This window comes from Ceratotherium simum, chromosome 12 (genome assembly GCF_057802395.1).
Source record: "Ceratotherium simum simum isolate JZ-2026a chromosome 12, ASM5780239v1, whole genome shotgun sequence".
Taxonomy (NCBI): Eukaryota; Metazoa; Chordata; class Mammalia; order Perissodactyla; family Rhinocerotidae; genus Ceratotherium; species Ceratotherium simum.
The window spans coordinates 749117-773414 of NC_141911.1; the positions used below are offsets into that span (position 1 = coordinate 749117).

The 24298-nt window shown below is 38.2% G+C and overlaps 1 protein-coding gene across 1 annotated transcript; it reads left to right on the forward strand.

The window, feature by feature from the left end:
• Positions 1-756: 756 nt before the first annotated feature.
• ATP6V1B2 (ATPase H+ transporting V1 subunit B2) lies at positions 757-23381 on the forward strand. The gene is made up of 14 exons (XM_004442325.2): positions 757-924; positions 7041-7096; positions 11653-11751; positions 12613-12706; positions 12835-12912; positions 13386-13525; positions 13863-13964; positions 14525-14622; positions 15253-15376; positions 16938-17088; positions 18567-18649; positions 19893-19997; positions 21076-21205; positions 23106-23381. The coding sequence occupies exons 1-14, from the start codon at positions 789-791 to the stop codon at positions 23243-23245; spliced, it is 1536 nt and encodes a 511-aa protein (XP_004442382.1). The 5' UTR covers positions 757-788; the 3' UTR covers positions 23246-23381.
• Positions 23382-24298: the final 917 nt, after the last annotated feature.

The following is a 24298-nucleotide window of genomic DNA, read 5'->3' on the forward strand; positions in this document are numbered from 1 at the left end:
CAGGAAACTTTACTCAACGTATCCTCCAAACAATTAGCTTTTCTTTTTTCTTCCCCACCACCAGCAAAGCTCCTAGGACACTTCTTCTCCATTCCGTACCCTGTAAGCAGCATCACAATCAATTCAGTTGCTTAGGCCCTGAGCCTGGGCTGTCTGTCGTCTTCCGCAGCCAGCTAGTCATTCTCGTAATAGTTCCATCTCTTTAATAGTTTCTAAGCATGTTCCACTGTCTATCACACTGCTACCACCACCCTAAATAGTCCAATATGTTTTTTGAATGGATACGCGAGTGAATGAGTTGGACAGACAGTAAAGGGAAAGAAATGATGGCACATAGTGCCCTATGTTAATAATCACTGGAGTAGGTTTTATATTTCTTCTGTTTTTCAAGTGTTTTTTTCAGAATCTGAGTTCTCTCCGTTCAATGTCATGAAATGTCATCATAAAATGGGCATGAATTGACCTTTTCTTGTACGTGTTAGCCTTTCCGCCCCCGCCCTCCCTGCATTTGCAGCCCTTTGTCCTCGCTTCTGCCTCTTTCCCTCTCGGCCCTCGCACGCCTCGCCTTCCGCCCGCGCGCACCCAGCACGCTGGTCAGCTCCCCGCGCCTAGCGGGCTCAGCCCCGCCCACGCCGAACCGAGTCACGCGGCTGTGGGCGGTGAGCCGCGAAGGGGCGGGGCGAGCCCGGGCTGCGCAGCGCGCAAGGGCAGAGCCGGGGGCGCGGCCACCCCCGCTATATCTGCGCCTGCGCGGCGCCGCTGCAGGGCCGTCGGACGGAGGAGACAAGATGGCGCTGCGGGCGATGCGGGGAATCGTCAACGGGGCCGCGCCCGAGCTGCCGGTGCCCCCCGGCGGGCCCGCGGTGGGGTCTCGGGAGCAGGCGCTGGCCGTCAGCCGGAACTACCTCTCCCAGCCTCGCCTCAGTGAGTATCGGAGAGCAGGACGGGGGCTGCCTTGCCGCGGTAGCCCGGCCCCGTATCCCACTCACCTGCTTAGCCGACGGGGGCGGTTGAGGGGGAGAGTTATCTTTCCTCTCGTGTCCCCTGCCCTGACCGGTGCTCTGCCTCTCCATGGAGACTACACGTTTCCGTGACACGGGTCCGAGGGCGGGAGACCAGCGGGAAGGTGTCCTGGGCGGGGGGCTTCTGGCTGCCGCCCTCCGCCCCCTTCCCCGGACCGGGCGCTCCGGCGCTGCTTCCCGCGTCCGAGGGGCAGCGCCCGTCGTTGCGGTCTCGGCGTTCCCCGCGCCGCGTTTGGAGATCCGGGGGTCGGGGAAACGCCCCCCCCCCCATGTGGACCTCGGGCCATGTCTGGAGCTCCTCGGGAGGGAGCGGTGTGGGGCCCTTGCCGACGTGGTCAGGCCCGCAGTCAGAGGCAGATAGTCCCTGCAGGGCCTGCTCCGCACGAGGACACCTAGATGTCAGAGAACGCTAGAGCTGAAAAGTAGCCTGCGGGTCGTCTTGTCCAGCCTTCTCCTTTTACAGTGAGAAGCCTAAGGTTCTGGAACAGACAGGGCCTGCCAGGCTGTAGACACCTGATGATTGGCGGAGCAGGAACTAGAATTCCAGGTTTCTTAATTCTCGCTGCGCCTTTGTCTGCCATTGCCTGCTCATTTACTGACCAGTTAACGCAACTTGGTCGAGTGCAAAGCTGTCTTGGGGAAGCCAAACAGCTTTGCCCATATTATATAGCATATATGCAAAGCTTATGCATGGGCCGGTTTAAGTGTTGTGATTATAAAAAGGCCTTAATAAACCGGGTTTAAGTGAACTGCTCAGCAGTTCCGAAAGAAATGGTTTTTGATTACTAAACAATACAGCTGTGTAATCAGACCTCTTCACAACTTCCTTGGGAACAGTGGATGAGCCATGGAAATAGACTTTCTTTAAAACTTACGAAAGCTCCTGATGATTCCCCAAGTGCTAAGACTGTATTTGCACTGGTTAGTTGCCAGAGTACCTGTTTGTGGGTGGCTAATTGGTTAAAAAGAATTTCAGATGAAGGGTTTCAGTCTGGGCGCTCTCCAGCCTGACTAATTCCTTCATGATCTGCCGCTGGGTCATGTGACAGCACTGCAGTGTGAGGAAGAAGGAAAACACTGGATTCTATGGTTTGCTGAGATGTGCTTTTTACACTGGGAATTATCCGAATTAGAGAATGCCTGTTGGGGTTTTATATGAACTGAAGTAAATGTTTCAGGAAATTGACAGATATTCCCTTCTTATATAGGCTTTGACAATAAATTTATACCTAACAATTACAGATTCTTTTTTATGAATTGTATACGTATGCTTTGCTTTTCTTTGGGTAGAACAGATAGACGTTAGTGGAGCTTCTAGAAAAAGATTATAATGGTATAATAGTCCATTTTCATACAGTATTTCATTCAACGTCAATTCAGAGAGTATCAACTGAAATAATAATATTGTTTAAAGAGTACTCCATGATTAAGGTTGTAAGCCCTTAAGAGAGATGAGTTTGATTTCTTAACGTTTTGTGTGTGCTTACCCAGTGAGGGAGGAACTTCTCCAGATGAAATTCCTCCTAACAAAATTGTTGCAATGTAAGGCTTAAAACTGAGACTTTACAGGTCAGGAATCCTTTTTGTCTCCTCAGTGCCTAGCACAGTGCTTGACACATAGAAGTTGTCTTCTAATTGTTGTGTAACTTGCATTTAAAGCGCTTGTTCTGATGATTTGGTGGATAGATTCTTAATGTGGATAGAATCAGACTAGGGAGTTGGAATTCTTGGTTGAGTTCCGCTTCTCTGTCTGGGTTATTCTAAGAAGCTTAAGTGATACACTTAGGCTAACAGCTAACTGCATTTGAATATCATCTTTTTTCTATATTGCCACATTCTTGATTCTAGTCAACAGTTTTAATTACTTTTGAATAAATAGTGATTAACCTCTTAATTTTTCTAATTAAAGATTGGTGATTCCATCTTAGGTGATATGTTATAGTTATTTAATGTGTAGTTTTTGAATGAAGGACTGGAGTAATATTGGCAATTCCACTATACAAGTTGGATCCTGTTTTAAAACAACGTCAGTATTGTCGGGCTGTTAACAAGAAATGGAAAACGAGATATGCAGGCTTGAAATAATCTTGAGCGCTTTAGTTGAATTTCTAAAGTCAGGGGAAAAAAGCTTGATTTTCTTTTAAACTTTGAGAGCAAAGTTCAATAATATACATAGAGCTTTTAGACGCTAAACATTTTGAATTAGATGATCTCCATTGTTCTTGAGACCCTAATCAACTAACGTTAACGTTTCTTACATCATAGTGCAGAGCAATCATTGACCTGCCTTTTTCTAGAACTTCTACCTTAGCGCCCACTGCTCAGGGTGTGGGTTTCTACTATTCTTGCACAATGGAAGATGATTGCCCTGGGTTTTTGTTTTGCTAATAACGCGGAAGTTAAAGGACTAGATCTCTTATTGTGTAATGGCTGTCCCGAATTTTCTCTTTGACAAATTTCACAATCATTAAGTGGCGTTAGTGCTGTTGAACAATCTCACATCCTGCAGGAGGAAGAGGATGTCATCTGACAAAAAGTTCTCCTTAAAACCTTTGTAGAGCTTGGTTTTTAAATGTTACTCGGTAAATATTTATTGCCTGCTTGATAGTTCAGAATCAAAGTTGTGACTTTTTCGTTGTAAACTGTGTTCAGCATGTAATCTGAACATGTATCTGTTGTGTTGTCGAAAGTTCCGATCACACCCTGTAGACCCAAGTTCTTGTTCATTTGGAAATTTCCAAGAGACAGTGGTCATTATTTTGGTAAATAGAAATGTTTATGTTGTTTGTGAATGGGTTTCGACTTTTTAGAACAAAGCTTGATATCTTTGGCCGCCTTGTTCTAAACTTTTATCTCTGCTTTGGGCTGTTAATGGTAATGGTGAAGAAGGCTGGATAAATATTGTTGAGATAAAAGGTGGTGTTTGATATCATTTTCTCTACTTGTTTTTGTTTTTGGGTTTTTTTTTTTTGCAAATAGTTTTATTATCATGGAAAAGAGCTACAGTTTGTGTATAAACTGTTTTCTAGTACCTATTTGTAGTCCAAGTGCTAGAAACTATGTCATCTCCATATTTTATAATTATACTGGAGACTAAATTAAGAAATATTATAGGGTCATAGAGTACCAGCTTTAGAATTAGTAAAAAAACAAACAGGGAAAACCCCAGTTCTAATCCCAGCTCATCCATTTAGCAATAAATTTCTCAGAGCTTTAGTTTAAGTGTAGCGTGGGTGAATCAGCCTTGCCTGCCTTCCAGCATTTTGTGAAGCTGAATCGAGGTAACCTATCTGAAGATGCTCTGTGAAAGTGTGAAGCACTCTCCAAATATAAAGTTTGGTAAAATTTTTTATTTAGTTTGGATTGTAACATTTATTAGTTTAGTTTATATATGTCGGTTTAATTTAGACCCAAGCATGTTGCTTAACCTGATTTGTATCTGAAGGGGTATCCTGCATTACGTGCTTTCCAGGGAGGGAAAACTGCTGGAGAATCTCCATTAGACTCGCCTTTCCCTGCTTCAACTCTTCCAGTGGCTACACTCCATTGGAGAAAGATTGTTTTGCAGTAATAACAAAATGTGGACCCAAGGGAAATATTGTCCAGTGCAGTGAATAGTAAAAATAACTTATTTTTTTGTAGCTAAAGTTACAGACTCTGAAATTATTTTGAGTGGTATAGCTACATAAGTCTTGCAGATAATTACAAGAGTGTACCAGACCATAAAAAACGAGCAGTTCAGTTTTATAATTTGACCTGCAGCACAGAGTTAGAACAAGTGACTTTGGAGCTAGACTATCTAAGTTCAGGTGCTTGGGCAAGTTACTTAATTTCTGAGAATCATTTTTCTCTAATCATTTTTCTCTTCTAAAACTTGGAATAATATTAGTTAACTCATAGACCTGTTACAGAGATTAAATTAGAATTCCTGACAAGTATTTATTCAATGTGTATTGGTGGTGTTGGTGTTCGCCAGTTAATTCGCATGGTTACTTACTAGCTTTTTAAAAGGATGTGTACATTGTTGCAAATTTAGAGACTGTTTTTGATGAAGTAGAATCTTGTCTTTTGTAGTAGAAGTGAACTTGATTCACTAGTTCCACAAAAAGCAATGACTAGTGTTTCTTTTCCGTGGTCATGCTTTTGCTCATGACTGGCAAAACTTAATAATTTTGAATGAGCTTGAATTTAAACATGAGATTCTGAAGGATCATTGTTGTAGAGATTAGAAGTTCAAAGGAGATGGCAATCTTGTAGAAAAAGTAAAGAGAATTTCAGAACCTGAGGATTTTATTGATGTTCCATTTTATTCAAAACAGAGTTGCCAGTAAATCTCAAAACTAGACCCTCTCCCCCTGCCCCACCCTACTCCCTCCTCCCATCCCCAACTGTTTAGGTAAAGATTTTGAAAAGGTCTGTGTTTCTGTATTTTTAAAAACTGGGTTCTAAGAAAACATGTTTCTAATGTAGCTCACTTGGCATTTTCACTTAGCAATTTTAGAAAGTCATTTAAAAACATTGTTTGGGCTCTTAAAATGAGAAGAATGAAGTTTTATAAGGGTAGGAATTATTTTTAAGAGTATTAGGTTATTTTAAAAGAATGGGGAGGATTTTCATAAAAGTAGAAAATATGACAACTGGGATCTTTCTAATAATCTTAGGCGAATGATTAATTCTTTTATGTTACCATTCAAGTAACTTCTTAAATTTATGACTTGCCTTTTGTCTAAGGTAAAAAAAAAAAAAAAAAAAAAAGTCATTTTGGGGCCTCTGTTGAGATAATTACAATCACAGATGTTTTCAAACCAATATTTGGTGTCAGGATTTAAATGTCCTTTGAGTATGAGAGAGGAAGGCTCCTGAGAGTGCTTGCTTGCCCTGTCTGAGTGTTTCCACTAGGGCACTTGCTCTCTGGCTAAGAAACTGGGTTTTTGGCTTCTGAAGCCCCTCGAGTGGACAGACTGGTTGTTAAGTGGTTTCCTCCTTCTTGGGAGTCTACATTGGTGCCAGAAAGCTCTGTTAAGACCTCATGAGAAATCAAGCAAGGGAAAAGTTCCCGATTGGATGACAGCTTCTTATAAATCATTTTAGGCCTTGTAGTAAGTTTTCTTCCAACATTTATTTCATTTGTTTTTTCAGCTGTTCTGATTATGAAATTTGGTTAATTCTGACATTGTTAGAATTACTCTCCCAAGTGTTCTGTTTTATACCTAATTACCGTTCTACTTGACATGTATGTAGGTGTGATATAGTTGAAGGATAGCTACCTCCTTTTCTAAAATGAGGGATTTGGGCAGTACCTTACAGACTGGCAGTTTATTCCGAGAGCATAATTTGCAGCGGAAAATATAAAAGCCTCTAAACTGATGAAAACATTTGACTTTTTTTTAAAGGATACTTATCTTATTTGAGCTCAGGCCTTTCATTGCATTGCCCACCCCTCTCCTTCAATAAAGCTCTTGTCCTATAGTTTTTTATTACGCCATTTAATCTTGGCTTTTTAACAGACTACATTTTTTCGTATTTCCTTTGTGAATTTTGTTGTTCTGCTTAAAGTTGAGAATTCCCTTCCGCTTCCTCCTCTACTTTGCCAAGTGCCCCCCCCCCCTTCTGTAAAGCTGTCCTCCGAGGTAAGAACTACTGCTCGGTTTGTCCTGTGCTCCCACAAACCCTCCGCACACCTCTGTTAGTGCCCTCACCTCCCCCTTCTCCACACACGATGGGAACTCGTGATGGGACTCTGTCCTTCTGTGCCTTCTTTGTTTTTGTATTCTGAGTCCTTAAAACAATGTGACTGACTCAGTAAGGATTCAGAGTGGTTTTGGTTGGATGAGGGTGGGTTATGAAAAGTTGTACAGGCACAGGTATTTTTATGAATTCATTGAAAAATTTTGTAACTGTTGGAGTGCTCCATATTATAATAAGTCTGATCAAGTAGAGAGAGGTTGTTTGGTAATACCAGAGAGATCAATTAGGCTGTTGTCCCATTTGACTAAAGCTGCTTCTGTTTCTTTCCAGCGTACAAGACAGTATCAGGAGTCAATGGTCCACTAGTGATCTTAGATCATGTTAAGGTAATACCACTATCATCATTGTTTAACCATTTATGAAGTTAAAAACATGGCTTTAAGTCCTGTTTAGTGCACTGTAAATTTTATGTTATGATTTTTAAGCCGTTCGTTGGTCTGAATGTCAGTGCTATATAGGAGACAAGACTTTTAGATCAAAAGTCAGAAGACCTTATTCCAGTTGTGAATTCTGTTTGTGGCCTAGAGTCCCTCATCTGCAAAAATTAAAAAAAAAAAAAAGGTTGTCAATCCTACCTCACAGGTTTATTAGGGAAAAAAACCAATAATATTTATGAGTGTGTTTTATAACCTGTAGATATTATATAGGTATTTGTTATCTTATGGCTCTTGTCATAGACTGCCATGTGTTGCAATTGCTGCAGTTTTTTTCTTCTCTACTAAATTTTAAGGTCTTTGAGTGAATAAATATGTTACTTTTATCTTTGAGGGCCTGACACTGGTATTCAAGTAATGAATAAACAAGAACAGATTATCTTAACAGTGACTAAAACCCTAAAGCAAAGAATGGTTTTTTTTTATTCAGTTTGTTGTAAGGATCTTTAGTTACGTGTTGTTTTTTTAACCACACCTATACCTAAGAATTATAAACACTATTGTGTTATCTTAGAGGCGTAGAATATAATATTATCTATAATTGAATACCCTGGGCAAAGCTTCCTGCCTGAGCTCTATGATCAAAATGTCTTCAGAGAAAATAATTCATATAATATGCTCTCTAGAATAGTAATTCTACACTGGTTGTTGTTGAGGTGGATCAGGGGGGAAAGGTACACAATAGTACTGGCTCTTGAGAGAAGCGGTGATGGAAGGATGTTCAAAATGTGACCTCTCTGTAAGCAGAAAATAAATTGAAAAACATTTCTTAAAAGAAAGGACAAAGTACATCATCTCTTCAGCTTTATCACTGAGATAGTATTTTTGTATATGACAAGGAACCTGTACAAATTAATCTCAACATTAAGCATAGCAAGCTTACCTCCTAGCCATAGTTTCATACTAGTCTGCGGTTTGACTTAAAGCCTCAGTATATCGCACTCAAATCGTACAAGGTTTAGGTAGGTGCCAGTTAATGTTTTGTGAAAGAATGGAGCCTGCACTTTTATTTTTTGAGGAAAATGTAGGAAGCTTTATTTGTTTCTTTATTCTTTATTTCTTCTTTTTTTCTATATCCTCTATTAGATTAAATTTTGGCTTATATTTTTAAAATATGAAACTTTTATATTAGTAAATATATAATTGAAAACAGTTTAAAAAGGATTCCTATTTCAACTATGTTAAGCACTGAGCTCAGCACAGAATGTACAATAGTGAGCAATGGGCACGGCCCCTCCCCTAGTGGAACATAGTGCGGTGGAGCAGCAGATGTAACACACGTGCGTAAATGTCTAACTGTAAGTGCCCTGACGGGCAGGTGCATGCTGAGAGTCAATAATGGGAAGGGCTTAGAAAACATCTTTGAGAAAGTAATTGTAAGAGAGCTAAAAGAGTTTCATTGAATGTTTGTTTGGAGTATAGTTCCAGTTGAGGAAACACTGGTAAATAAATTTTATGTAGTTGTAAGAATGGCTTTATACCACCAGATTTAGAGTGATTTTTTGTTTTTAGGTTTTGGCTTTTGTTTTTAAGTGAAAGCATAGGATGAAGGGACAGGTAATCGTATACAAATTATATCAGAATAGAAGGTGATGGCAACTGCTACCCAGCTCATTTTATGAGGTCAGTACATCTTTGACCCAAACTAGACAAAGGGTAGTACTAGAAAAGAAAAATATAGCTATTCTCACTTATAAGCACAGATTCCAAAATTCTTAATAAAGTACATTCATGTATTGGATATTAGCAAAAATAACTACATAAGAAATCAACAGAATTATGACAAAGTATTATTTATCCCAGTAATACAAAGATGATTTGATACTAGAAGATATATCAGTATAGTTCAGCTCGTTCATGGATTGAACTAGAAGGAGCTTATGCTCTTCTCAATAAATACAGAAAAAGTATCTGATAAAATTAGTCATTTCTTAAAAAAAACAAAAGCCTCTTGGAAATCAGGACTGGAACAAACTTTTTTTTTTTGTTTTGTGAGGAAGATCAGCCCTGTGCTAACATCTGTCAATCCTCCTCTCTTTTTGCTGAGGAAGACTGGCCCTGGGCTAACATCTGTGCCCATCTTCCTCCACTTTATATGGGACGCCGCCACAGCATGGCTTGCCAAGCGGGGCGTTGGTGCGCGCCCAGGATCCGAACCAGCGAACCCCGGGCCGCCGCAGCGGAGCGCGCACACTTAACCACTTGCGCCATCGGGCCGGCCCCTGGAACAAACTTTTAACCTCTTAAAGGATATCCACCATACCCTACAGCAGACAACATACTTAAGGAGAGACTCTAGAAACATTTTCATTTAATCCGGAACAAGTTGAGGATCCCCGTTATCACCAACGCTGTCCATCTTTGTGCTTGGAACCTAACCAATGCTGTGGGAATAAAGGGATCGGACAAGAAAAGGCTCAGCTGTCATCATTTCTTGGTGATATGTTTAACTAAACAGAAAACCCAAGTCATTCAGCAGACTAACTATTAGACACAATGGTGTAGAAACAGAGTTGCTGGATACAAGGATCAGTCTACAGAAATCAGTAGTGTTCTATATGCTAGAAGTAACTAATTAGAATAATTGTAACTGTTTATAGAAAACTATAACAGGTTGTTGAAAGACATAAAAGAAGACTTAAGTGCAGATTCCATGCTCATGAAGGAAAAGACTCAGAATACTAAAGATGTTGAATCTCTTCAGGTAACAAAGTCAATTAGAGATAGAGTAATTAAGAATAAAGATTTGGTACAGGAATATGCAGATATATTGGGAGCAGAATTAAGAGCCCTGAGACCAGCTCTCCTCACTCATTAGAATTTGACTTGGTAAGTGATAAAGGCTACATTACAAGTCAGTGGGGGACATTTTGTGCTACTCAGTAAATATTATTGGGGCATTTGGCTTCCTATATGAAAAAGAATAAAAATGAGAAAAATAAAATTGCATACCAAAAATGAATCCAGTTGGATTAAAGACCTAAACATGAAAAACCTATTGGAAGACAATATAGAAGACCATTTTTATGACCTCAAATTGGAAGATTTTCCTTAACAAGATGTAAAAGGCACAAATCATAAAGGAAAACAAGTCGTTTTATTACATAAAGTTTTAAAACTTCTGTACGATAAGATAGCATAAAATTCAAAGGCTGGGTGCAGATATTTGCAAGAGGATTAGTATCCAGAATCGGTGCAACTTCCGAAGAAAAAGATCAGTTGAAAAGTGAGGAAAAAATATTAAGAAGCCAGTCATAGGAAATGAAGTCTGAATTGTTAGTAAACATGAAAGATGCTTAATATTTGTAGAATCAGGAAAATGCAAATTGAAAAGATGCTATTATTCTACTTTATCAAATGGCAAAAATTAAAATTTAGTAATACAAGATTGGCAAAGATGTAGGGAAAAGATACTCTTGTATACTGCTAGGGAGATTGCAAATTAATACAGTTCCTTTTCAGAGTAATTTGGCAGAAAATGCGCACAGCCTGTAGCCCACAGTTAGGTAACCAAATACCTTAGGGAAATCGGACATACTTCTGTCAGGAACCACATGTGAGAAAATTCATTGCAGGTGTTTGTAATTCTGTAAATTTGAAGCAACCTTGAACTCCATTGGTAGAAGAACAGCTGGATAAAATGTGGTGTCATTTGATTTTATTTTAACATCTGTTTTAACATTAATTCTAAGATGCTCATTTATTCACATCTTAGCATCTCCAAAATCAAGTGATTTATAATCCATGGTGCATCAAGTTTAACTGGCAGATGTTTTCCTTTACACAAAGTAATGATGCATCTTTCAATAGATTACGATGATAAAATAAGGTAAATGTTGTCATGACAGGTCCAAAACAGGTGAAGTAAAAAAAAAAGTTGCAGGATGATATATTTAGTATGTTGCCATTTATGTAAATAAAACACTATAGTATATTTTTGGAAACATGCATTTTAAAATATTAAAAGTGGATTAGAGGAATACATATCTGGGAGAATTAGATTAAAGAGGGAACATTAGCATTATTTTATTATTTAGTTGTATTTTATGCTCCTTCCCCTAAAGCACACAGGTGATTAAATACACAGCCCAGAACCAAATATCAGTTCTAAGTAGCAGGAACATGGTTATTTATAAGTTTTGTACCTTTCTATAGCCTCAAAACTTTAAACCATATGCACAGAGGGAAGAAATTTAATTGCTGTATGTTCATGGATTTAAGACCCTTTTCTCTGTCAGTTATGCTGTGTTTGCCAGTACATGTGCCAGTGCTAAGTGTTTTAAGGACTTAAAATGACCTGGGGATGTTATAAACTCTTGGTATATGCCTGTGTGTGTTGGGAACGTTGGGAGATTGCACGTGGCATACATGCTATGGTGGAGAGCAGAGAATATTTTGGAAGAGCTTTTAAAACGTTGTTTATTGATCTTTTATTCCCTCCAATTTAGTTTCCGAGATATGCTGAGATTGTCCACTTGACATTACCTGATGGCACAAAGAGAAGTGGACAAGTTCTAGAAGTTAGTGGTTCCAAAGCAGTGGTTCAGGTAAGTATCACTTTCAAAACTTGGCCAGTTGAACTTTTTCGTAATCACAAAAACATAAGGAACACGTTTTTTCTAGTGATCATTGAATAAGTACATCTTTAGAGATTGGTTACTGGCAGGGGGTGGGGAGGGGCAGTTATTTTTGCGTATTTTCTTGCCAAATATCAGCCACCTATATCCATTCTAGCCCAATAGACTGGTAAAGTGACTTTTTTTTTAAATGGATAAAATGAAGCAGATAATCAAACAGGAGAGTGATGAAAAGCAGAATTCACAGTTTATGGGATAGAACCAAAACAAGATCTGAGTCTATTTCTTTAAATTGTCTTCTCTGATTCCTGGTTTTTAATGTTACTGCTTATGAGAAATGCCAGGTTCCTCAAGTAATATGTTCCTCTAAAAAGTAATCTAGAGCAGAAGTCAGCAAAATTTCTATAAAGGGCCAGATAGTGAATTTTTAGGCTTTGTGGGGCCATCTAAGGTCTCCGATGCATATTCTTATTCTTCCTTTCTTTTCCTTTTCTTTTTTTTTTTTTTTAAACAACCCTTTAAAAATGTAAAAAATATTCTTCTTTTTTGGTTTATAGCATTGTATAAATTTCAGGTGTACATCATTATACTTCTATTTCTGCATAGAAAACATTCTTAGCTTGCTTGATGGATTTGGCTTGCAGGCATGACCCTTAGTCAAGAGGTTTACAATTTGGCTCATCACCATGAAAACATCTTTGTTCGTGATATTAAAAATAGTATACATTTATGTATTTTACTTTACAAGGGCTGTTTAACAGACAAATAGAACTTAAGTGCTTCAGATCTAAATTTCTTTTATCCCTTCTGATTACTTCTCTTTCTTGATAGGTGTTTGAGGGGACTTCAGGTATAGATGCCAAGAAAACCTCCTGTGAGTTTACTGGGGATATTCTCCGAACGCCAGTGTCTGAGGATATGCTTGGTAATGGATGTTGTGATTCATTCTGAGCAGAGATCTCTTTCCTTTTCAACATATTTCTGTAAAATCTTTTTAAAAATTATGAATATATGAGTCGTTGTCCATCTCTACTGTCTTATTACTGTTTACAGGTCGAGTATTCAATGGATCAGGAAAACCCATTGACAGAGGTCCTGTGGTACTGGCTGAAGACTTCCTTGACATCATGGGTAGGGGCAGTAAATGGATTTCTCTGATTTAGGGAAAATAGCCTCTATCTGTCTGTCTTATACCTTTGCTAGATAGAGATTTTTGTGGTACTTTAAGTAGATAACCAACATGCTCCATATTGAGATATTTTATTTATCGTTTAATAAATTTATATTTCCTAGAGATCATCTTGAAATTTTAAATAAAATATCTTAAGATACTGTAAAATATCACTAGGGTTTATCTGAAATATAAATAGTGAAACCATGGCTTAGAACTTGAGATTCTCTCTTCTTTGCTTGTACCTTTATTTCACTTTAGGAACTTGAGTTCTGCTACCACGTTTTGTGTGTCTAGCAAAGACTAATGAAAAAAATATTTAAACAGTTTCAGATTTCAAAACCAATTTTTTAAGAGTAGAAAGAAATGTTTTAAATGGTTCTAGTCTTAATGTAGAGATATATTAATATTTTCCCTTTTGGAAATGCATTAGGCCAGCCAATCAATCCTCAGTGTCGGATCTACCCAGAGGAGATGATTCAGACCGGCATTTCGGCCATAGATGGCATGAACAGTATTGCTAGGGGGCAGAAAATTCCTATCTTCTCTGCTGCTGGCTTACCACACAATGAGGTGAGAACTGGAATCTTTTTGGTATGAAATTTAACAAGGAAGAATTTCTAAATGCTTCACTGTTAGAAACCAGATAAAGAGTTTTCAACACAAATAACCAATGTTATTTTTTATATAATCCAATTACATTGATTTTTTTATCCATGCACGATATCTGTCTTCTTGGTTACTCTTAGAAATCTTTGCAGAAAGTACAAAATAGTTTTGTTGGGTAAAGTCCTTTAAAACATCCCAGTTTCATTTATAATTACAATTCCAAAAAGTTTAGGATAAAAGATATTTTGTTATAAAAATGTTATTTTAGATTTCACCTCAATTCTTTTGTACTCCTCATCAGATTGCAGCTCAAATCTGTCGCCAGGCTGGTTTGGTAAAGAAATCCAAAGATGTAGTGGACTACAGTGAAGAAAATTTTGCAATTGTATTTGCCGCTATGGGTGTAAGTATAGTTTTTTTTTCTGTTTTAGTATGAAATATAAAATTAACTGCTTATGTTATTAGAACGGTGTAGAAAACTATACATATATCGTTAAATTTATCTCTAGGTAGAGAAGTTGCAACTTAGCATTTTGGGCAAACTAAGGATTAAAATTTAGCATTTGAGGGGCTGTCCCGGTGGCACAATGGTTAAGTTTGCGCACTCAGCTTCAGTGGCCTGGTGTTTGCAGGTTAGAATCCCAGGCATTTGAATCCCAGGTGCGGACTGACGCACTGCTCGTCAAGCCATGCTTTGGCAGCATCCCACATACAAAATAGAGGAAGATGGCATAGATGTTAGCTCAGAGCTAATCCTCCTCAGGAAAGAAAAAAGTATTTGATTGTGAAATGTAAGAATAATTCTCTGTGCCCAAAGCAAGCTGTTTACTCTGTTGGCTTTTGTGAAAGTTTTTTGGGTGCTTGAAAAAGAAGGAACCGTGCAGTTCTCTAGCTTGGCCTTCATCAGAAATAAATATTGAGAATTTTTATTCTCCCAGCACTGATAAAGTCATTGCTATTTAGGTAAACATGGAAACTGCCCGGTTCTTCAAATCTGACTTTGAAGAAAATGGCTCAATGGACAATGTTTGCCTCTTTTTGAACTTGGCTAATGACCCAACGTAAGTAAATAGAGCTCTTTCTTTCTGTTCACCCAGGCTTCCAGTCAAAAATATTACCTACAACTAGGGAGGTAAAATGTTATAATGAAAGCAACATGGGCCTAGAAGTGAGATAACTGTATTGAAATTCCAGCTCTGCTTCTTACTAGTTATTTGGCTTTGGACAGATCAGTTAAGCTCTGGAGCTCATTTTCCTCTTTCATAAAATGTGACAAATAATACTTGTCTTACGTGGTTCTTGTACAGTTTAAATGCGATAATACATATAAATACCTAGCACAGAGCCCATGCTCAATAAATGTTCTTTTCCTATTACTTGAGAAATCTGGCCTCTGAATCTTGCCTTCCTTCCCTTTCTGTCTCTCTCAGTTTTGAGAACTATATGGTTCTGAGAAATTATGGGGCATTTATAAAATAATCAATTTAAGTTTGTAGTACTAAGTAATTCTTATTATGTAAGTACATAAAATAACCCTGCCTTACTTAACAACGTTTAGGGTAATAATTGCTTTACCTTCCTCAATTAGTTTAAAACTTTAAAAGGGAGACTGTACTGTTATTTCCAGAATCATTTTGTTTTGTTTTTGGCCTTTTTGTTTGAGTGACATAGGACTTAATGTTCCATTTCAGTATTGAGCGAATTATCACTCCTCGCTTGGCTCTAACCACAGCCGAATTTCTGGCCTATCAATGTGAGAAACACGTGTTGGTTATCCTAACAGACATGAGTTCTTATGCTGAAGCACTTCGAGAGGTAACTTTTTTCTCAATTAAAATGGGTTAATTTTCAGAGCTATCTTGTCCCTTTGCAAGTTTTCATTTTTCTTTAATGTTTTTTTAAACTTCCTTGCTCATATATTAGTAGAATACCTTAATTAATCAGAAAGGAAAATACAGCTTCTCTTCTGTTTGTCAACATCGTTGAAATGATTAGAGGATGAGATTTAAATTATTAGCCTAGTTATCATAGTGTCACTGTCACTGTAGGTGACAGAACTTCCCAGGAAGTTCTGTCTCTGTCCAGACTGTCAATTTTTAACCCCTTTCAGAATTTCATTTTAATGATGTTAGTATTGAAATAAATAGACCATACTCTGGCAGCACCCTCTTCGGAACATTTTCCTTCAGAAAATTCTGTTTATTTAGGAAGAATGTTAAGATTCCAGCAGTTATCACACAGCAGAAGTTTGGGGTGTTGTTCTAATACAAGTTACTGAAATGTTGAGTGAGTTACTCTTATTTTAAGCATTTAAAAAAATGGAAAAAGACTTCTGAAGAAACATGCAGTATAAATATGTAGTTTCTTAAAATTCCCTAAGATCCGTCACCATATCTCTCTGCTACAGTGCTTTTTCAGTGAAGGACATCATCCCCCAGCCCCCACCCATCACAGACCAATACTTTTCTAAAATATAATAAAAATGAGTTAATAGAAAAGTGAAATTTTTAAAAAAGATAATTTACAAGCTCAGATTATTTTTATTATTAGATTCAGCATACATAAAATTCTGTCGAATTGCCATTAAAGTTTTCTAAATGCTTATCCTGCTTTCTATTATTATCTCTTTGCACATTGATAAAGCTGGTCTGTAGACTGCACTTTGAGTAGCACTGCTGTAGCATACTCTTGGAGGTACTAAAATAGCACTTGAAAGTAAGGGTCTTGGTAGTTATATATTAGTATGTACTCCTGTATTCTAGTGTACATGTGTCTAAGAGAAAGACCATTTATTGCTATTGTTATTTTTGCACAGTGAGTGGATTCCTCGCTCTGTGATCTTGGGAAATTATTTATCTGACTCTTGATTCCAGCCATAAATTTGGGTTAACCACATTACCTTTCTCATAGGGTTGTGATGATTGAATTAAATAATGTATGTAGAGTGCATCAAATGATTCCTGGTATATATTTCCTTCCGCTTTGACCTTCTTAGGATTAGCTTACATAAATATGACAAGATCCATAGCTTGAAATAAATCTTCTGAACTAGGAATGTTCTCTTAGTTTTAAAATTAACTTCCTTTGATTTATCAAATTGCAAGCAGATTTTCTTCTAGCAAGCTATTTGAAGATCTGTGTTACGGCAGTATGATTTTCGCAAAAAACTGCTGGTCCCCAGTTGTCGTTTTTGTTGCAGAATAGTTTGAACTTGTGTTGCTAGATTTTTCTAAATCGTCTCTTAGAGACAGTATTTAAAATGCACAAGATGATATTTCCAACTTTGTAATTTGGCATGTTCAAACAAACGTATTCTAACCAAGCTTTACTTTTCACATTCTGGTATGTGATAGTCTCCTCCTTGACTTACTGTCAGGTTTCAGCAGCCAGAGAAGAAGTTCCTGGTCGACGAGGTTTCCCAGGTTACATGTATACAGATTTAGCTACAATATATGAACGTGCTGGTCGAGTGGAAGGTAGAAACGGCTCTATTACTCAAATCCCTATTCTCACCATGCCTAACGATGGTAAGTCTTTGGTCTTTGGATCATAGCAGACCTAATCATTCTGAGAGAAGACCATCTACTTTTTTGAGTTGAAATTCTTTTGAGAGTTTATCCTCCAAGAGTTAACCTTAACTAGTTATTTGTTAATGAAAATAAAATTTTTCATTTGAAAACTACGCATAATTATCATTATCCTTTTGTGGAAGGAAAAAACAATTTTTGTAATTTGAATTTTTTAATTTTCATTTATTAGATACTATTAAGTGCCTGCTCTTTGCGGGACACTGATCTAGATATAAGGAATTTAGAAAAAAGATTTATTGGGTTACTCAGTCTAGTTGGATATTTTTTATGTATGTGCACGAATAATATTAAGGTAGCTTATGTGACAAATGAAGAGCACAAATAATAAATACCACAAGGCTTTAGAGTCAGAATGATCATTAAAGCCTGGTTAGAAATTACTTTCTTTTGCTGTGTATGTGAAAGCACTCAGTGCAGTGCCTGAGGTGTGCTGAGGGTTGCTGCTGTGGTGAGAGTTTCTGCATTCCTCTTACCGGACTGCCTTTTTGTCCTAGCTCAGTGTTCAAAAAGCACTTTGATGAGATATTTTCAGAAAGTCATAATTTACTGTAATTGAGCACTGTTCCAAGTGCTTTATAAATATCGCCTCATTTGGTCTTCATAGCAGCTTTGAGGGAGAGGCTGTAATCAGAGGCACAGGGAGGTCCAGTAATCTGTCAGGGTTAGGAAGTCATGGCTTTAGGACCCAGGCCGTCTGAATTTGTAATTCTCACTAACTGGTACACTGTACTGCCTCTGATGTGAAAATGATTTGTTCCAAGTAAGTAGCTGCAAAATTACTTTATGTAATTTAACCGACTTAAAAATATCTTGGTTTGTGTGACCTTTTTGGTGGTGCCTACATAGTGTCTTTCTACGTGTCTAGCATCTCTGTATTTTCCGTGTTGAAATGTTGCGTATCCACCTGAGATAGCTTATGAGCTAAGAATGTTCTCTCGGTATACATCAGATTAGCAAATCTCTGCAAGACAACTTTGTGTTTAAAATAGGGGTTTATTTATATTTTGGAGAGAGATCACATAACTAAGAGAAAGAGTACTTTTTATGAATGCAGCTAAATTTACGTCATGTGCCAACATGTCTCTAACTGTGCTGCAATCTAATAAGTTAAACTGTCTGATATAGTAACCTCTAGCCACATTTGGATGTTTTAATTCTGAAGTTAATTAAAATTAGATAAAATTTGAAATAAGGTTTTTCAGTTATGTTAGCCACACTTTACATGCTCAGTAGCTACATTTGGCTCATGGCTACCATATTGGATAGCACAGTTAACAGAACTTCTCCATCATCACAGAAAATTATTTTGTATAGCACTGTTTTAGGTAATGCTGTAGGGGATGCAGATTGACTTCCTGTGGGTTTGTTTATATGAAATGGACACTTGAACTAACGTCAGATGTCTTCTCTGGTAGATATCACTCACCCCATCCCTGACTTGACTGGATATATTACAGAGGGGCAGATCTATGTGGACAGACAGCTACACAACAGACAGGTATTTGACATTTGAGTGGTGCTGTAATGTAGCGGTTATAAATCTACTCTTCAGTTAGTGACTTTGACTTTGCTCTTAGGAATTATTTTGTTTAGAAAATATCAACTTGAATTGTTTTTAATATGGCTATAAAATTGTCATTTCTGTATACTAAAATCCTGGTGTGGATAGGAGTGCCAGAATTAATAATAAATTTCCACTTTATTGTGCCTTAAAATGGAGTCAGTTGTCTCAGAGAACTTTTTTGATATTTTATGCCATAATGGTATAACCTACCAGTCTTATTATTAGTGCAAAAACAGATGTTTTTTCTATTTTATTTTTTCATTGAGGCATAATGGACAACATTATATTAGTTTCAGGTGTACAGCGTAATGATTTGATATTTGTATATATTGTAAAATGATCACCACAGTAAGTCCAGTTAACATTCATTACTATACATAGTTAACAGACTTTTTTCTTGCAATGAGAACTGTCAAGATCCACTTTCCTAGCTACTTTCAAATATGCAATACAGTATGTATTGTTAACAGTAGTCACCATGCTGTGCCCTTCATCACTCTAGACTTATTCATCTTATAACCGGAAGTTTGTACCTTTTGTCCTCTTCACCCCTTGTGCCCACCTCTTACCCCCCGCCTCAGGCAGCCACCAATGTGTTCTCTATATCTTTGAGCTCAAGTTTTTTTTTTTTTTTTTTAGATTTCACATGTAAGTAAGATCATATGGTATTTATCTTTTTCTGTCTGACTTCCTTCACTTAGCATAATGCCCTCAAGGTCCATCCATGTTGTTACAAATGGCAAGATTTAATTCTTTTTTATGGCCGAATAATCAAAAACAGATTTTTGATGGTTCCGTAATAGATGCCAACTTCTAATGTTAGCTTTTACGTGGAATTATTATTAATCTTTTTATTTTGTATGTGATTTTATGAGTGAGAGTTCAGAAGACCGTTTAGATTTGATATTGTAGGCAGATGTCGAAAATTCAGTTTTTCAATATAATCTTGTACTGTTTTTGTAGATTTCACTTTCTGGATTTGATTCTCAAAAGAAATATGCCATCAAGTATTTCTTACTTCCTTTTCTTATCAGAAAAGATATTAGGATTCCTCTAGGAAACTGGTGCAGCAGTTTTATGTAATTTAAGGGATAATGAGTTTCAGAATGCTTCGTTACTACCAGGAAAGCTTGAATTTTGTACTTAAATATATTTTTTTCCTCCCACTCTATCCAAGATTTACCCACCTATTAATGTGCTACCCTCATTATCCCGGTTGATGAAGTCTGCTATTGGAGAAGGTATGACCAGGAAGGATCATGCTGACGTATCTAACCAGCTGGTATGTATAACCCTTAAGGGTGGTATGTAAAGAAGTGAATAACTTCCTTTTTTTTGGTGAGGAAGATTGTCCCTGAGTTAACATCTGTGCCAGTCTTCCTCTGTTTTGTATGTGGGAGGCTGCCACAGCATGGCTTGATGAGCAGTGTGTAGGTCCGCGCCCGGGATCTGAACCCATGAACTGTGCGCTGCCAAAGCGGAGTGCATGAACTTAACCATTACACTACTGGGCCGGCTCCTGAATACCTTTCTCAGCCTATTTTTTCTGCTGTCTGACACCTCTTTTGTCTCTCCCATATCACTTTCTTTCCCCCCATCCAAGTAGGATTTTAGTATAGGTTTCCATGTGGAATATATATAGTATCGTTAGAACCAAGCAGTCTTTTTTTGATAAGGGTAGGTGCCGATAACCAAGATTAAAAATCATATGCTTGAAACCCACGTCTAATGCTATATAAAGTAGTCTCTAAATAAAACACCAAGCTATAAGGCCGTTTTTAAGTTTTTATTAGTAACCTTAATAATAATTATATTCCTGAAAAGATACACTAAGTTATTTCTTGCTTAACATGTTAAGCAATACCAGAACACTATAAGGGAAACGGCTGTATGTGTTCTATGAAATGCTTGGTTTCTGTAGTCATATGAGGTTGTACACCAAGCACAAATAAAAGTACTTTTGGCCTTAAAGTAGAAATGGAAAATCTACTGATATCACAAATATTTTTCTTGAATAGAGACATTGAGTTGGATTTCTCCATGGCACGAGTTCTGATTTCAAATGCTCTTTAAAATGTGAGCTGACTGACATGTTGAGGAAGTGTATTTGTAGTAGAGTGTTAGTGATGTCTATGTAGTGCGTGCCTGAAGACTCCTTTCTGAGTGAGACTACTTTACAATACAGTCCTTCTGATACTGTCACATGAACTTGGTTTATGTGGATTGTGTTTGTCAATAATGTGGACCTCCTTCTGTGGTCTCTTATGAAGATAGCTACAGCAATACACTTATGTAGTCCAGATGACTGTTAACATGTATGAAATCTTATCCCTGTTCATATAAACCTTTTTTCTCTTTAGTATGCATGCTATGCTATTGGTAAGGATGTGCAAGCCATGAAAGCCGTAGTTGGAGAAGAAGCCCTTACCTCAGATGATCTTCTTTACTTGGAATTTCTGCAGAAATTTGAGAGGAACTTTATTGCTCAGGGTAAGATGACTGTTTTCTTAAAAACATAAACAGCCTCATGTGTAGTTTTGAAGACTTCTTTCCCAGTCTGAGAGAACTTAGGTTGGTTCTATATGATTTTCCTTCTGATTAGAGAAGAGGTTCTTCCAACTGCCTGATGTGTCTTTGTACTTAGCCCTCTGCTTCCTTCCCCTCTGCCTTCAACTCCACCATCCAGTTATTTAGTTCCTGTCTTATTTTTCTGTTCCTTACACCTGGCCTTCTGCTCTGCCACCTCCATTGCCGCTTTTCCTCCCTCCTCACCTCTCTCTAAGGGTCTCCTCGGGCCTTGGGGGTTTTGGACTTTTCTTATTCATCTGCTTTCATCTCCTTTTCTGGTTTCTTACCTTGCTGCTGCTTAATTGTTTATGTTCCCAAAGGCTTAGTTACCTGTTCTTTCTGTACTTTTTTTTCCTGGCTTTGCCTTTTCCCTATGCTGTTGACTAAATCCCTATGTATAATCCTTACTCTCTTTCAGAAGCTCTAATCCCACATCTCCAGCTGGGCACCTTTGTTTATGCCACCGTCCCCTCCGGCTCAGCATGGTCAGAACCGGAGTGTTTTCCCAACTGACCACCTGCCCAGCAATTCCCTTTTCAGCTTCTGTCTGCCTCTGGCATGACCGTGTCCTAGTTAGCCCAAGCTCAGCAATGGAGCCTAATTCTTAACCTTCCTCATTCATTCCCCAGTGATCAAATACTTGCTAATTTGTGTTGTTCTCCTTTAAAATATCTTATCCTATTCTGTTGTCATTCCCATTACAGTACCTTAGGCCAGCGTTTCTCAAATTTTAATATGCTTTTTAATCAACTGGGGCTCTCGTTAAAATGAGGATTCTGATTCAGTAGATCTGGGTGGGGCCAGAGATTCTGTATTTCAACAAGTTCCTGGGTGATGTTGAAGCTGCTGCTCTCTGACCACTCCTTAAGTCTTAAGACCTAGTTCAAAGCTTTCTCCCCTCAGCCCTGGCTGTTAGTGCCAGCTTCTTCACCAGTGTCCCTGACTCCCTTTATACCATTGCTAGAGTAAACTTAGAACTCCTTTTATTGATTGCCCCTCTGCTAAAAGTCTATAATGGTTTTCATCACATATCATATGTAGGGTTTTCAACCTGTTTTGCGTGGTCTCTGCCCTGCTAATGATGGTAATACTCTACTCTTGACCTCAGTGGCACTTACAACAGATATGTTTATTTTGGAATAATGCGTCAAGCTACACATGTACAATTTGTACACTTTTCTATTCATGTGATACATTTTTTTATTAACATTAAATCCCTAAAATATATATGATCGTTGGGTTTTTTTGTTTTTTTTTTTTTTAATGCAAAACCTTAATAGCTTAAAAAGATAAAAATGAAGTTCTGGTAGGGAAAAGAACCCAGAATTCCAGCCACGCTGATTCCTTAGTTAAGAAATGAGTTTTATTTGCAGGATAAGGGTGATTCTGCTATTAAAAAATAATAATAATGACGTTGAGAACCACTGACCTATTTAGGTGCTCAGTTGACATTTAAGGATTTCTACGTGTCTTTACCAGCCTCCCTCAAATTCAGCCTCTGTTCCTGGGAATCTGTTTTTCTCACTACTCTGGACAAAGCACTGGGTCTAGTTTCCACTGATCTCAAGGTATTTTGATCCTACCCAGTTGTCAAAAAAGCCACGCACCCCCCCGCCCCCCGCCGTCCGTAGCCTGCGGGCTTCTCTGACTCCTCATCTGTACCCTCCACATTCAGTTGCATCCAGTAGACCTAAATGCTTTGTCTCTCTCCTTTTTTACACTTCATGCTCACGGTGCTAGTCATGTACAGAATAAATCTTGAATAACACTGATAAGTTGAAAGTAGTTTGCCTTTATTCATTCAATCTCAATTTTTTGTAAGGTCCTTATGAAAACCGCACTGTCTATGAGACTTTGGACATTGGCTGGCAACTGCTCCGAATCTTTCCCAAAGAAATGCTGAAGAGAATCCCTCAGAGCACCCTGAGCGAATTTTACCCTCGAGACTCTGCAAAACATTAGCTGCTGCTTCATCGCTGACTTGATAATCTTGTGAAATACTGGTTCTGTTTTCTTTATTCCTTTTGCACTCCCCCATCCCCACTTTTGTGTTGGAGTTTGCCGTGTTACCCTGTAATTAAAAACAAATAACAGGTAACATATTGTGCCAGTGTTGCAATGTTTTAAACTGCTAACAGATTTTAAAATATCCCCTGTTCAGAAAACCTGTATCTTCAGTGCTTTGTTTAAAGTAGCTACAGGGATGGAGGTGAAGTCTTGCTGATATTGTATTTGTACACAGTGCTGTAGTCGGTTGTCTAATCATGTCCTCATTCGGGTCTCCTAGATCTTATTTCTCCACCTCCTCAAGAGTATCACTCTCTGAAGTTACAATGCTGTGATCTCCAAATTAGGGGCGGGATCAGGTCTGAAAGAAGCTTTCTCTCAGAAGAGCCAAAAGACTCTGCTGAGCGTTTGGTTTTGGATTGTTGGTGTGCCCCCAGGTCTGTGCTCTGCTCTAAGCAGATGGTTTTTCTTGTCCACCTGCTCTTTCCTACTTAATGACAAGATTAGAAAAGGAGTTTCCTTTTCCTCTTCAGTAGGTGTGAGTTGGGACTCCTGTGTCTTCTGTTCTCCCTCCCTCTGAGTAACAGAATCGTGCAGCTTTTGCACGGCTGGCATTGATCTGATAGTAGCGAGATGCTGTCTTGATGATCTTTACTGGGTTTCCATGCAGAGGAATCATAATTAAAATAACTATTAGAATTGTTGCTTGGAAAGAGTTAGGGTATAATAAAAGAAAAAAGAAGAAAGAAAAACCTATATCCGTTCAACATTTGGACGTGCTAATGGTGGTTTAAGTTTCTAAAGTGTTTACCAGATGCCGAAGGAGAGGAGAAAGCTCTTCTGTGTATGGATATTTTAAGCTCTGTTGGAGAGCAGCCTTTGGAAAATCCCCTACTTGGTCCTGCTTTCTGACCTGTGTCTGCCTTTTGAGGGTAATTTTGTGGCTCAAGTGATAGCATTTAAAAGCTTTAGCCTTTAATCATGCTCCTTCCTGTTGTGAGCCCTGAG

What these genes read in the sequence shown, in the direction of transcription:
- ATP6V1B2 (XM_004442325.2), top strand. Translation starts at nt 789, where the DNA reads ATGGCGCTGCGGGCGATGCGGGGAATCGTCAACGGGGCCGCGCCCGAG. An exon ending in CTGACGTATCTAACCAGCTG is followed by an intron (nt 19,998 to 21,075) that starts GTATGTATAACC and finishes TTTTCTCTTTAG; the next exon opens with TATGCATGCTATGCTATTGG. An exon ending in GAGGAACTTTATTGCTCAGG is followed by an intron (nt 21,206 to 23,105) that starts GTAAGATGACTG and finishes ATTTTTTGTAAG; the next exon opens with GTCCTTATGAAAACCGCACT.